Source organism: Alexandromys fortis, unplaced genomic scaffold, assembly GCF_014885135.2.
Source record: "Alexandromys fortis isolate MF-2015 unplaced genomic scaffold, M_Fortis_MF-2015_v1.1 scaffold_8_9099976_23576923, whole genome shotgun sequence".
In the NCBI taxonomy this organism is placed as follows: domain Eukaryota; kingdom Metazoa; phylum Chordata; class Mammalia; order Rodentia; family Cricetidae; genus Alexandromys; species Alexandromys fortis.
In genome coordinates, this window is record NW_026067899.1 from 3,783,686 (window position 1) to 3,798,745 (window position 15,060).

Genomic DNA, 15,060 nt, shown 5'->3' on the forward strand with positions numbered 1-15,060 from the left:
GGGGACTAAAATGATGGGAGCCAAATTTACCTCCCAAATCTCTACCAACTTTCTAAGTGAGAAGAAAGCGAGCATGATTGATGGAGCTTGGGATTAAAAAAAAAAAAGGAAAGAAAAGAAAAGAAAAGAAAAGAAAAAGAAACAACCCTCCTCGTATTAGGAGTGTTGTGTGTGGTATGCCTCAACTCCATTATAAGAGGTACCTAAAAACACAATTCATACAGAGAGTGGAATAACGATTCCCAGTGGCTCAGGGGAGGGAGGTGAAGTGATCATTTGATAGGTAAAGACGGAGAGAGTGGGAAGATTGAGTGTGGATGTGATGGCCACACAACACTGTGAGCGTTCTTCGTTCGTTTGTTTTTGCTGGAGAGTTGTTTGTTCGGTTTCTCTTCATTTCCCTGCCTTATGTACTTAGGAATGTCTCAAAAACGAAATATCTTCCTATATATTTTATCACAATAAAAAGAATTTACCTTTTGATAGAAAATGGCTTTTCACATTCAAGGGAAAGGGACAATGTCTGTGACAGCCTGGTTGCCTTTGATTTGCAGGCTGCTGGCTCTCAAGTCGGGATGATGGTCAACTCCTTCACTAACATCGCAACGGCCATCCTCATCGCCTTCATCTTCAGCTGGAAGCTCAGTCTGCTTGTGCTCTGCTTCTTCCCCTTCTTGGCTTTTTCGGGAGCCCTGCAAACAAAAATGCTGACAGGATTCGCATCTCAAGATAAGCAGGCTCTGGAGAAGGCTGGCCAGGTAATCTTCTAGACCTATTTTTCCTACTTGTGGCTGAGCGGTTGTCAAGGAAACCATTTAAAATGATAAGTACCGAGAGACACACGTGCCCCTGCCTGAAGGCTATGACAATAAGGCTTCGGTGCATACACTTGATCAGGCAAGGAGAAGCTTGTATGTTTGGTTTCCTCAATTATCCCTCCTACATTTTCTATGTTCTCACTTGCAGAGGTGAGAAGTTCTATTAAAGTTGCTTCTCCTGTTCTCTTATATTGACAGATTACCCAAGGTTTTGTTATCCACACAGAAAACATGCTTTCAACTTTGACACTTTAGCGTTTGCTAGACTAGTGGCAAATGTCTTTCTCAAATACAATCAAGAACTACAGAGTAGAATTCGAGTACCTTCAGGTTTTAGGTATTCTAATTTTTATGTTATAATTAATATCTAAACATAAAAATAAGTGAGAGGATGATGGCATAGACATAGTCAATTGAAAAATAAACACCATGGAATGGAGCTCAAAGGATCAGAAGTTCGAGGCTATCCTCAGCTACATAGTAAGTTAAGAGTTCAACCTGGGTACTAGATGCTGTCTCAAAAACAATAACACACTGGAAGTGAAGAAGGGAAGGAGATACGAACCTAGAGACCAATCAATCACATATAACATGCATTTCTTTTGTTTTTCTTTTTCTTTTTTTTTTTTTGATTCTAGAGCCTGAACATAGGGACTAGAGCTTACTATGCAAAGTAAGCACATTAAAACTGAGGCATACCCCAATTCTTCTTTTTAATTACTGTCTTTGTAATTTTTTTATCTTATATCTATCATCTATCTATCTATCTATCTATCTATCTATCTATCTATCCATCCATCCATCCAGGTTGCCCAGATAGCCTTGAATTCACATTGGAGACCAAGCAGATCTTGAACATAGGATCTTCCTACCTTAGCCTCCCAATCATTACCATGCTGGGCTTTTACTACCAGGCCTGAGTCACACACTCATGCTTCATAAACTCACTCATGACTGCGTTCTAGTTGAGACAAGAGAATATGATGCTGTCCAAGTAGACAAGACATTTTAGATGCCAGTGTAGAAAATAGCATCTCTAATAAGGTGTACCCCAGTTTATGTAGAGTGGAGCTTAAACTGTATTTTACACACATGCTCACCATGTAGACTGAAGATTAACTTATATTTAACTTTAACCATATTCAGTTAGCTGCTTTTAGAGAGAATGGTTTGCCGGACAGCAACTTTTTAGAAAATAGTCTCAAGTAACTTAAATTTTATCAAGTGCCTTTTTTGTTCCAGAAGACATCCAAAGACAGTGTTTTAGATATTTCAAATGAATTAGCAGAGAAATGTTAAAGCATGTCCAGGAGAAGCATGGGAGACCTTGTGTCACACCGTCTCCCCCTACCCCCGCCGTGAGTAGAGGCAGTGAAGCCCTGCTAGAACCAGGCTGAGTCTAAGTGACAGATGGCCCCATGGTCCAGTTGAGTTGACCCCGGCCACCTCTCTGTGTTACTTCCTGCCATTTGTGAGCACTCTAATCTGTGAAATGGCTGAAGTGTCATGGAAAGGGACAGACCTTCTTTTTGATTCCTCGGACCCTTGCCTTTTCAGATCACCAGCGAAGCCCTTGGCAACATCCGCACCGTTGCAGGGATGGGCGTGGAGAAGAGATTTATTAAAGCGTTTGAAGCTGAGCTGGAAACGTCATACAGAACATCCGTGAAGAAGGCGAACGTCTACGGGCTCTGCTTCGCCTTTTCCCAGGCTGTGTCGTATTTCGCCAGCTCTTCTGCCTACAGATACGGAGGTTACCTGATTGCCGAGGAAGGGCTGCACTTCAGCTATGTTTTCAGGTGAGCCATCTCCAAAATGACCACACGAGATGGACACTCCAGGGGGAACGCCTGGGTCTGTTCCTTAACACCCTTGCTGCCCAGCAAACCATTTCCTCTAAAAGCAGCTGGGTTTGTTCTTTTTCAAACTTCTATGAGGTGTGAGACACTTCCTCTGGACTTGGCTGCCTCACAGACTTCTGTGTTTGTGTTTGTCTCCAGAAGGCCTTGGTAGCAACTGAGCTTGCTTCTTTCATGAATTATTTTAGGGGCTCATATTCAACAGAAGCAGAATGTCCTACGTTGTAAGCATGGTCAAGCCTCTTCATGTTTCATTTACCGAGGGCTCTTTGGCAAAAGAAACTCACACAATGAAGCCTAGGTTTAAGGATTTGAGACACAAAGCCCATGTTTGGACTGAGGAGTGGAAAAGAGAAGATGATCCCAGACAGATGAATCACCAGATGAATCATTGTAATTAAATTTATGCTTATTAAAGCTGAGGTCCTCAAAGCCTGGAACAAGATGGGCCCAAGGAAAGTTGTAGTTGAACTCTGTTCCTCACTTGCAAAGACAACTGGTTTCTAGGTACTTTCCCTGAAAAGAGACAGGGTAGGCCAGAGGAGGGGACTTCTGTTCTTTGAGGCAGAGTCTGCTTGCTTCCCGAGGGGTGGGCCTAAGAATGAGGCCTCATCCTTACATGAGGGTGGTAGTGGGAGGTAGTGAGGGCAGAGGCAATCTTAGGTTTGAAGGACGTGATCCTCTCACCTGATCCCTTCCTTCCAGAACTTTCCTGCTAGCCCACTATACCCACATCAACTAGGAACATCTCTTCTCTAAGCCCTTGCATATTTAAAGCTGTTAACCCAGACCAGGAAACAGCAATCCTTGAGTTCTCTCTGCCAGTGCATACGAGGTATGGAACAAATTCTTGGCCAGTATGTGAGCATCAAGAGCCTAGAGAAAGCTTCCAGCTGCTGGTGTTGCTTTAAGAACTAGACAGACATCCTTAAGCATTTCCTAACGTATCCCCAAAGCTTTCATCTTCTTCAGCCTTCTGGGCTCCTGGAGAATGTGGGTTTCCAACCCCATTGGAACAATCACTGGTTACAAGCCGAGCAGTAAGATACACACTTGCACACGCTCTACTTTTCATTCCACCCTGTTTCCACCCTCTGGAAGATGGCACTGATGGGCAGCCTTATGGGGTGCTATGCACATCAAGAGCCAGGCAGCAGCATGGTTGTCCCTCAGAACTAATTTAGTAATCTGCTCGTTCATTCCTGAAGTCTGTTTGATATAGTTAGCAGCAGCTGGGACAAACAGAAGGCTACAGACAACTGCATTTCCCCTATCTCACACGAAGCATGCCTTGTATGTGCGGTATAGACTAGGTCCTTCCATTGCCTGCTCTGCCTCCATCTTTTCCCCAGCTGCCAGAATTCAGGACAGTGGGAAGAAAAGCCAGCTTAATCTGGTCATCAAATTTCTCTCAAAAATAATTTTTCAAAAGTCTCCTCCACTCTTCCCCCACCATCAAAAATGTTCTAATGTGGCACATCTGGGATTTGGAGGCCTGAACCCTATCCCAATCAGCCTAACCCTGGACCCTTTTGTAGAGAGCATAATTTGAAAACTATAAAACTTTCTAACTCCCACAAGATCAGACATATCTAAAGTGACTTGCTTGAGTCGTTTGGGGCTAGCACCCAAAACTTTTGCCTCTTAAGCATTCATACTCCCCGTACCCCACTTCTCAGTTCCTGGGTGTTTGGTTGCAGGACAGCCTCTTCAGTGATGATGAGTGCAACAGCTGTGGGAAGAACCTTCTCTTACACCCCAAGTTTTGCCAAAGCTAAAATATCAGCTGCACGCTTTTTTCAGCTGCTAGACCGAAAACCTCCAATTAGTGTCTACAGCGGAGCAGGTGAAAAGTGGGTAAGTACTGGACTGGGAGAAGTATGTGTGTGTGTGTGTGTGTGCACGCGCGTGCACATGTATGTACATGCATGTTCATGCATGTGCATGTGTTTGTATGCAGAAAAAGCCACTGAAGATGGTCAGATGAGGTCATTTTGGAGTCTAAATTTTAGCAGCCTGTGTCCATCCATATGCACCGGGAGTGGACAAACAAGGGATTTATGGATGTAAAGAAAGGAAATAATTGACATGAAAAATCAGACGTTACATTGACATTTGAATAAGACAACAATGTGTAATTATATCAGTTGTTTTCCATCACCACAATTGAGGAAAAAAAAAGTGTCATTTTGTAGTGGTATTCACCTGCTTGCTTGTTTTGAAGCAGAATCTCCCTAAGTAGCCCAGGCTGGCCTCCAGCGAACTCACTCTCTTCCTGCCTCGGCTTCCTGAGTTCTGGGATTACTGCTGTGTACCGAGATCCAGACTAGAATGTCACCCACTGAGTTGTTGTTTCCTAATGCATAATTCCATACCATTGTGTACATTTAGGTACATCCTCTGTGTTCTCAGCTCCACAGAATTACACATGTAATTCTGGTCCTCTCGTTCACAGGACAACTTCCAAGGGAAGATTGATTTTATTGACTGCAAATTTACATATCCTTCACGACCAGAAACCCAAGTTCTGAATGGTCTCTCGGTGTCTGTGGATCCAGGGCAGACACTGGCTTTTGTTGGAAGCAGCGGCTGTGGCAAGAGCACCAGCATTCAGCTATTGGAGCGGTTCTATGACCCTGATCAGGGGAAGGTGGTAAGTGGTGCCAATACTCCTAACGATTTTGCTTTCTCAGTAAGATCTGCCTCCAGGTGGTCTCCAACACTGCGCCTTGCCAGATCAGTTTGTCTTTCCCCTTAGCCCTGTGCATGTTTTCATTTCCTTCGTTGGCTGGTTGACCTGATTCTGCTCCACAGCTTCTAACGGCATATTCTTCCCAGTTCCAGATGATCTGTTGACCAGTTAAGGAAAAAAACGGGACACAATGCAAAACTCGAGATGAGCATGTTTGAGAGGCCTCTGTTTACCTGTAAATGGAGCAGAAAGGGCAGACTAATCAAGAAACTAATGGCTGGGGATGGAAAAAAAATGGGGTAACGAGGAACACAGTGATAAGTAAGCGAGACAAGGGAGCAAGCATGAAAAACTCGAGACAATCCTGGCCCAAAAAGATTAAGCCTAACTTACAGATAAACTCACACTGACAAAGCCCTGGCGTAGACGGTTGAAATATTGGTGAGCTGCTTTAGTCCTTATTCTGAGTGTTTATTTCTCTCTTTTCCTCCCTCTTTCTTCTCAGGTAATATATTCACCAGACTTTACAACCAAATAAAAAAGATTTTTCATAAAAAAATCACATTCCTCTTTGTTTGCTCAGAGACAACTTACTTCACCATTTCATGTTTTGAGTTCTCCTACTCATTATTACTCCTGTGTCTCTAGACGCTCCGATTTCTGTTTCATGAATTAACTCACTTAGACTTTCTGCTGATTTTTTTCTAACTTTTCTCCAACACACCCCAGTATTTCAAAAAAAAAATGCTCCTTCTAATCTTCCTAAATAGTGTAATCTTCATTGCAACAGGAGCAGGTAACATTTTTGAAGAGAAATACTGAGAGAAAGATGAGGTTCTCTCGCATAGAGCAAAGAAACCAGTAGATATTAGCAGAATCCAGGAGGGATGAAAATAAGGAGTAGGAATTGATTCCTTGTGGCTTATGACCCTTGCTGTTATTGATTTTAGATGTAAAGATTTTAATTTATTTGCAAGGATTTGGTGGCTGATGAACGTGGGAAGTGCATTGCCCTGATCTCTAAAAGGGAAAGGGCTCCATATTCCAAAATGTCGTCTCTGCCATGTCTGTTGTCCAGGTAGATGTGAACTGCTGCAGCTTGACTTCGCCATGTTTGATCTTTCATACTTAACATGTATACTAAGTATGTTTTGTTGCAGGGAGAGAATTTGTTGAAGGAGGGGATGCTTGTTTGTTCCCGGCCACTTAGCCCTGAAATAGTCACACAGAAACTGTATTAATTAAATCACTGCTTGGCCCATTAGCTCTAGCTTCTTATTGGCTAACTCTTACATCTTAATTTAACCCATCTCCATTAATCTGTGCATCTCCACGAGGTTATGGCCTACCAACTAAGTTTCAGCGCATCTGTCTCTAGCGGCAGCTCTACGGCTTCTCTCTGACTCCGCCTTGTTCATCCCAACATTCAGTTTAGTTTTCTCCGCCTAGCTCTGTTCCCCTATAGCTCGGTTATAGGCCCAAAGCAGTTCCTATATAAACCAATGGTATTCACAGCATACAGAGGGGAATTCCACATCAATGTTTCTCTTTTGCATACACTGAATTTTCTGCTCACTGGAAGGAAGCAATCATTTTATGATTTCTTGCATGCAAGAAGCACAGTATATTTTGTAAGTTCATTATAAAATGCATCTATGAAAACTGTAAGCAGGAAAATACTGCTTTAATCAATTCTTTAAAAAAAAATCTTCTTTGCTTTGAGAGAAGCTACCAAACACAGGTACCGTATGTTCAATATGTAATTAGGCATCTACGCCATGTCCCGTACTGTCTATGGGAGATTCTTCAGGAACATGGACTAGAACTTCTGTTTCCTAGCACATATACAGCAGCTAGCAAAAAGCTCAATTCTGACTAAATATTAAGTTGTGCTTTTCAGAAATAGGTACAATGGGAAATACCTCAGGCCTAGTAAGGACTAACTCTTACTGAGGGCTGCTGCACTCAGCCTTTTCTTTTTAAAATAGTGCTTTCCTTTTCCATTGCTTAGAAATGATCTAAATTATATCCTGCTCACATTATTTGAAATAATCTCTTTTTTTTGCCTGAAATCCTACAGTCAAATGTTTTACGATTCATGTTAGATTTCCTACACCTTTGGGATGCAATCTTTGGAATCTTATGTGAACCAGCTTAAACAGCATGTGTTTTGTGGCTGGCTTCCCTGACTTCTGGGCTGTGGGTTCCTAGGAGACAGACGCTGTGTCCTCACACAGCACCCAGAGGCTGTTCATGTGGTGCCTCCTGGGGGTTGATTCCATATGTGATTGTGGCTCAATGAACAATTACATTTTCCCCCAGGCTTATTATCTCATCTGTCCAGGGAATAATGTCAATAAAGCCAAGGACACGGGCTTGGTCTTCACGTCATCTAATAGCATCTGTCTATCCCTCTTCCTGACCCCTCTCCCCTGGAGGAGACTCACAGAGCCTCAGAATAGAAAGAAGTAGGCATATCTGAACAGACTAGGCTATGCCAAACTATAAGGAGAATTTTTTTTTCTTTTTTTTAAAAGGAGAATTTTTTTTTCTTAACTAAATGCTTTCCTAAGATCCTTTCTCATTTATATACTACCTGTGGAGGTAGAATTTAGTAAAAACAACATCAAAACAACAGATTGATCAGTGTCAACTTTGAAGGCCTTTCTGTCAGAAACAAGTTCCAGGGGCCACAGGCAATGAGATTTATTCCCCAGGGCCCCTAGGGATGCTTACACTGAAGCGGAACAAATGCACTGCCCAGGACCTAACTCCACTCTGGCAAACTAAAACTTCTTGTTTTTCGTTGTCATCTCTTTTGGCAGATGATAGACGGTCATGACAGCAAAAAAGTGAACATCCAGTTCCTGCGTTCCAACATTGGAATTGTTTCCCAGGAGCCAGTGTTGTTCGACTGCAGCATCCTGGAAAACATCAAATATGGGGACAACACCAGAGACATCTCCATGGAGAGAGTCGTAGCTGCCGCGAAGCAGGCTCAGCTGCACGACTTCGTCATGTCCCTCCCGGAGGTAGGCACCACGTCTGTTCCATACAGGAGCACAGTGCTGTGGGGAGGCAGGTTACCCAGAAAGTAGCAGGGTTGTGGATCGAGCCGAGGCTCAAAGGCAACACAAAAAAGGGAAAAAAAAGTAAACTCACAGAAGAACCATTGCTGTGGGCCCCAAACAGCCCAGGAGCAATGACTGTGTTCTCTAGTTTCCAAACCTGCTATGGTTGGTTTTTTTTTTTTCCTAGAAATATGAAACTAATGTTGGAAGCCAGGGCTCTCAACTCTCTCGAGGGGAGAAACAACGCATTGCTATTGCTCGGGCCATTGTACGAGATCCTAAAATCTTGCTACTAGATGAAGCCACATCGGCCCTAGACACAGAAAGTGAGAAGGTATGTGTTAATTTTCTTTTTTTTTTTTTAAAAAATTTATTTTAAGTTTTTTTTTTACTCATTTTACATACCAACCAGTTTCTCCTTCCTTCCCCTTCTCCTGCTTCCCCCATCTCCCCCAATCCATTTCCCCCAATCCATCTCCCATGGGGAGTCAACAAGCCCCTCCTCCCTGCATCAAGGTTGAGCAAGGCATCCCACCACAGGGAATGGGGTCCAAAAAGTCAGCTCATGCATCAGGGATGGATCCTGGTCCCACTGCCAGGGGCCCCTCACACAGACCAAGCCAAACAACTGTAGCCCAGGTGCAGAGAGCCTAGTTGGGCCCATGCAGGCTCCTCAGCTGTCGGTCTGGAGTTTGTGAGCTCCCGGGAGTTCAGGTCAGCTGTCTCTGGGTTTCCCTGTCATGAGCTTGACCTCCATTGCTCATATAATCCCTCCTCGTGATGAGTTTCTAAGCTCTTAGGTTACTAGAGGTGTCTTTGCTGGAAGATTTGTGCATGTAAAATAACATTTTCAGTTGCCTTATTCGTTTGTAGTAGAAACTGACAATATTTTTCTTTGGACGCAGAAGATAGTAATGTACAAATAGCAATCTAACAGGGCGACTGCCGCTAAAAAGAAATTCACTTTGAAATAATTGCTCTTATAGGTACTTTAGGTTAAATGGCATTTTTCAAAGGCCAAGAATTTTCTTACATATATTAAAACAACTTAGGTCATTTGTGAAACTTAACATGTTTTATAGTTTTTAAATTATGTGGCAGAGTAAGTAACCGATACACAGCACCTAAAAGGAGGTGATAGCCTTGGCTAGTGTCCATAGACCGTGTAGCCGAGAGAAAATCAACTGTGAAGTTCAGAGTTTATGATCTAAGGCTTTAAAATCGAGATTCCCACTTTGGAGCACGCTAAAATGTCCTCAGTGAAGGGAGTATCAGAAACCATTAACTACTCCCTTGCTCTGCTCTTTGGTTTTATCCTTGTAAATTGGACAATCCGGTATCGTGAAATTGCACGGTGACATTGTGTTTAGCTCATGCTTGCTTCCCTGAACTTTCTCAAGCGTGTGGGCTGCAATTTAAATAAAGCAGAGAGGCGTTGTATGTGCAGCCATCTGCTTAATCTCCCTTAGTGCTCAGGCTTTGGGATGACCCCTGAGCACAGAGCTGTTGCTCAGGTGGTGTTTGAAATGGACCCTCACAGGAGTGAGTCTGGGAACAATCCCGTGTCTTTCCACTGATCCCCCATCTTCTTTCTGTAGACCGTGCAGATTGCCCTGGACAAAGCCAGAGAGGGTCGGACCTGTATTGTCATTGCCCACCGCTTGTCTACCATCCAGAACTCGGATATCATTGCCGTTATGTCCCAAGGAGTGGTGATTGAAAAGGGGACCCACGAAGAACTGATGGCCCAGAAGGGAGCATAATACAAGCTGGTCAGCACAGGAGCCCCCCTCAGTTGACCCTACTCAAGACCTTCACCCGCAAGTCCAGGAAGGCTGCCTGATGTTGTACCGATACAGAGCATCGTAAACGTTATACAGATATCGCCATTCGCTGGGACCCAAGCTAATTTCGAGTGACCTTCAGTGTAATAATTCAGTTTGAAATGTCTGTGTAGAAAAGAAAGAACCCAGGGTCAGAGAGAGTGAAAAGCCAAGGTCGGGCAGCTGCTTGCCTACCGCTGCCCTGAGTGGGAGGTGATCGCTGAGGCGGGATCATTGAGAGGGTCTGGAGTCTGCATCTTGCACTTGTGAAAGCTCCTTGTACACCGAGCCTGCGTGTACTCTCAGCTGTTGTTGGAGTCAGATCAAGGTCAAGGCTGAAGGACACAGGCTACTGGTATTTCTTGATGAAGTTTTGTTTGTTTTCTGAACAAAAGCAGATCCATTTACCTCTAATCCTGCGAAAGGAGCCCTTTCACATTCTGGAGTCTCTCAGACTTAGGGAGGGAAAGGTGAGCTAAGGGATAGCAGAGGTTACCAGTCAGGTGTACTGACTTAGATTGAAGACTCGGGTGTTGGTGTTGCCGTGCGCTACAGTCGGATCTGCCGGTGTGGAATGGGGACTCTCTCCCAGGACTTCTGCTATCCCTTCCCTGCCCCGCGTTGCCTGATGTCCCTTATTCCTGTGAAATCCTGGTCATAGAATGGGAATGGCAGCAGCTTCTGAAGCTATTACAGAATAATCTGGTTAAACGTCGTAGAAAAACACCCTTGGTTGTCATTTTCTTCAGAATACCACTAAATACCACTTCTTACCGTATCAAAGGAGGCATGAAGCCTTAGGAATAAAGAAAATTTCAAAATGATGACAGGAAAAAAGATGTGTGAGCTAAATTTGTGACAATGGATTTCAAAGACAAGAGGAAATTGGCATGCAGTCTCTTCACCAGGAAGAGCCTGAAGATACATTTCCTACCACAGACCCCTGGAAAGGCTAAGATACAAAAGTCTCGGGGTCCTTTTGGAAGGGAGGAGTCAGGGAAACAAATGAGCCCAAAGTTAGAAGAATGGGCTGAAAACCTGTGTAAATCTTGTGGGTGCACAGCCCACTCTTGCCACAGGCTGGTAGCCCTTGTTCAGGTCCTGAAGGACACTAGCTAGCTACTGCTTCCCTTGCCCACAGGCAGGCTTTAGTGTAGGGACATAAGCTACGACTGAAGGGGTGAGTCCTGTACAAGAGCCGAGTGCCTGGGTATAATATTGTAGATGAACAGAAAATCTTGCAGCTGCCCTGTCTGGCAGGGATCAAAGAATTACTCTCTGGCTGGAGCAATTGGTCAGTATAAAAGCGGAAGATCTATGGTCTGATGCTAGGAAAATTCCCAAGGAAAATTTCCCGTCCACACACAGTCCCACCATGAAGTCCAACAGCATGCATCCACTGAGTGTGCTGTTCTCTGTTCGGTTCTCTCTCAGGAGGAGACAGACCTGCTGAGATTAGTAGAACACACTTTAACAAGTAAAGCAACCACAACAGGGCACCAGGAGATAGGAAATGACAGGTGACAGACAAAGCAGAGATTAGGGAAACACTGAGAGAGAGACAAGATAATTCTGGCTATCCAAATAAAACTAGGACTCTATGAAAATGACCACACAGAAACATGTGCATGCTGGCACACTCACATCACACACACACACTCACACGCACACACACACACACTAAATATACAGAAAATGGCTCATGATTGAAGCAATGGAAAATTAAATAACAGAACAGCTCATGGGCCATACTGCTATTACAGCAACTCCCCCTCTTCCATCTTCCTCCCAAGTCCATCCTGCTTATAGCTTCATCATCCCATGCCCATCAAATGACTAGCTGCCTACAGAGGAAGACTGAGCTGGGATATTTTGAAATGGACAGTTACTGTTGCCATAGTTATGTCTCGTTTGATGTTGCCTGGTAGATAACCTAACAGGTTAACCTGAAAGGTCAGACTTGCTGAAAGTGCCTCTCGTTATGGAAAAGAACAGGGGCGAGTAAGTTCAGAACAAATGACTGCTAAAAAAGAACTAAGGCCTGTAGTAAAACTTGCTTGTCCTCAACTCTTGGATCAGGAAAACTACAAGTCACTTGGTTAGGTTTGCAGACGGTGAGGAGGGGCTATGCTCTGCGAGGTCGCCTGTTGCCTAGGAAGACATATGTGGAGTGTGCGCAAGAGGAATGAATAAATGTTATCCTTTTAAATAAAGCAATTCTGAGTAATTGAAGGGAGGGAAAGGACTACCCAGACAAGTTGCTTCTGGCTGTGTTGTTATCACAGCAATAGAAGCCTAACTGCTACGACTGGCCTCCTGATTCTTTCATCCAAAGCTCTTTCACTCCAACGGTTCTGCGTCTGCTCTGCGTGCACATGGGCTAAAGCATCCCAGCAAAAGGAGGACCATGAGTTCAGCGCTGCATGCAAGCATGCAACTTTCGGCAATGGGGTGCTCATTCAGAAGCGGGGAGCCTGAATATCTGATATTGTGTCCTGGTAGAGGGAAATATATGGGATCCCAAGTAAGAGTATTTTGTCATGTATTAGTCAAGTGTTAAATTTAAGTTTCCTATCTTAAGAAATATAGGTGGATTTGTGGGATGGCTCAGCGGGTGAAGACACTTGCTGCCAAACTGATGACCTGAATTTGATCTTCAGGTCCCACATAGTGGAAGAGGAGAACGATAATAGATTTCTACAAGTTGTCCTTTGATACACAATACGTGTATGTGTGCATGCACACACACACACACACACACACACACACCCAGAGGGAGAGAGACAGACAGAGAGACAGACACACCAAATTAAAAAAGAAAAACATAATTTTTAAAGCTATCTGCCTTTTTTTTAAAAAAAAAAAAAAAAAGAAGTGATCAGAGCATTCTCACAGGACTGGCTGGCTTTGGATCTAATCTCATCTGTTTTCCTAAGGGCTTGGTTGATTATATATTTCTTATACATGCAAATATCCCTGTAATCAGGCCACAGAAAGATGTCAGTAGAGAATTTTTAAGGAACTGCAGATTTCATTGCTGTTCCCTAGCATGCTTAGAGAGCAATTTGCATGCGCACAGGCACCGTGGTAAAATAGGCATTATGTTCCTTTGTATTTTCTGAATCTCAGGCGTCAGTGAATAATCTCACCTGCACAGGATGACAAGCGAACGGAACTCCCATAAACAACCAAACTCCACTGCAGTTCTTTCAAACTGTGCTCAATTAAATGCCCGATTAATTTAAATGGATAGACTGTAAATAAAATAATGCACATGATTATCATCTAATTAGCACTGGCCAGCATTAAAACGCGCTCATTAGTGAGCTGTAGAGTATCCTAAGGCTCACAATTAGTAATCAGGGTGTACGTGATTGGCATGGGTAGCTGCCGCGATGTAGCTACTCAACCCAATAAATCAGAGTTAGGGTGAAATGTGCCTTATAAAGGGGAAAGAGGAGTACATAGCCAGTTGGTGAATTGACATTTTTCTCCTTTATTGTAATTAAGGTGCAATCCCTACTCTCAGACACAAACAGATAAATCTAAGAACAACAGAACCTCTATAGGAAAATAAAAATGTGCACTCAAGATGAAACAGGAAGTCCCAATAATTACCATAAAAGAATACAAAAAGGAAAAAATACACACACAAAAAAAACCCTTTGTGTTCATTAGCTGAGAGCATGAAATTCTACTGGAGTAAGTACAGAATAAGAGGAAAGATAAGCAAGGTCTTAAGCTTTCGTGCATGTTGAAAATTCCAGTAAGCATTTCAATATGACTGAAACGCATGTTGTAATTTAGAGAGCACCTTGCCTTTATAATTTCACTGTTAGTGTGAAACCAACAGGCTGCAGAGGACAGACACAATGGAAGTTACATTCATATCTAAATGAAGCCGTCATGGCAGATGCTGTTGATAGGCTACACTATTTTCCCTATTACAAAGGCTAGAACTTCTTTACCTTTTCAGACTCTCTTGCAGCTAGAGAAGGTCAGGTGATCCTGTCAGGCTTATGAAACATAGGTATCGGACTCTGTGGGACTTTTCCTTCCTAAACAAAGCCTTTGTTTCCCCTCTTGTTTAGACGTAAGCAGCCACACTGTGATGACTTAGACAAGGACATGGTACACTATGACAGCAGAGCAAAAGAGACCAAGCCTGATTCCTGTATATCCCCCAGCTGGTTCACCAGCCTTGGCTATCTACCCCACCCACCTTGGTAAAAGAGAAAAAGGCACATTTTGATTGCATAAGGCCCTGGAATAGCTTGTTATTAACTATGAATAAATAAATAGGTTGTTAACTATGAATAAATACAGCTTTAAGACAGGTTTTTATTCATAAGAATATTGAAGAATAAGTATATGGAAAATTAAACTATACTATGCTTAACTGAACTTCAGATATGACCTTTATATTGAGAGATAGTCTAAAATGATTTTCATGTATTTTTGTGTTTACTTAGGCAGGTTCTAGTTATTTGACTAAGTCTAGTCTGGAGTGGTATGGATGTCTCAAATTACCTAGCACTCACCTCAAATTACCTAGAACTCACATTTCTCCTGCCTTAACCCCCAAGTGCTGGCATGACTAGCATGGGCGATCATGTCTAGCTTTTAGAGTGATCTCAAAGTTACTAATTTAAAGAGGGAACCAGTTCATCTGCTTGCAAGTTACTATTGTGGAAAGGATGGTGCATGTTCCTGTAGCTTATTTTAGCTGTCTTCCAAAAATATTTCACCTCCCCTGCTTTAAATAAAGGAAGCTATTAATTAGGCATTTTATATGAT

The 15,060-nt window shown here is 43.1% G+C and overlaps 1 protein-coding gene across 1 annotated transcript in view; it reads left to right on the forward strand.

Moving 5' to 3' along the window:
- Positions 1-12,499, forward strand: part of Abcb11 (ATP binding cassette subfamily B member 11) — a 71,755-nt gene extending 59,256 nt beyond the window's left edge. The window contains exons 20-26 of the mRNA XM_050121925.1: positions 330-758; positions 2,376-2,617; positions 4,378-4,534; positions 5,133-5,330; positions 8,195-8,401; positions 8,628-8,774; positions 10,039-12,499. Of these exons, the coding sequence (XP_049977882.1) occupies positions 330-758; positions 2,376-2,617; positions 4,378-4,534; positions 5,133-5,330; positions 8,195-8,401; positions 8,628-8,774; positions 10,039-10,203 (1,545 nt within the window). The 3' untranslated portion in view covers positions 10,204-12,499. The remainder of the gene's footprint in view (positions 1-329; positions 759-2,375; positions 2,618-4,377; positions 4,535-5,132; positions 5,331-8,194; positions 8,402-8,627; positions 8,775-10,038) is intronic.
- Positions 12,500-15,060: the final 2,561 nt, after the last annotated feature.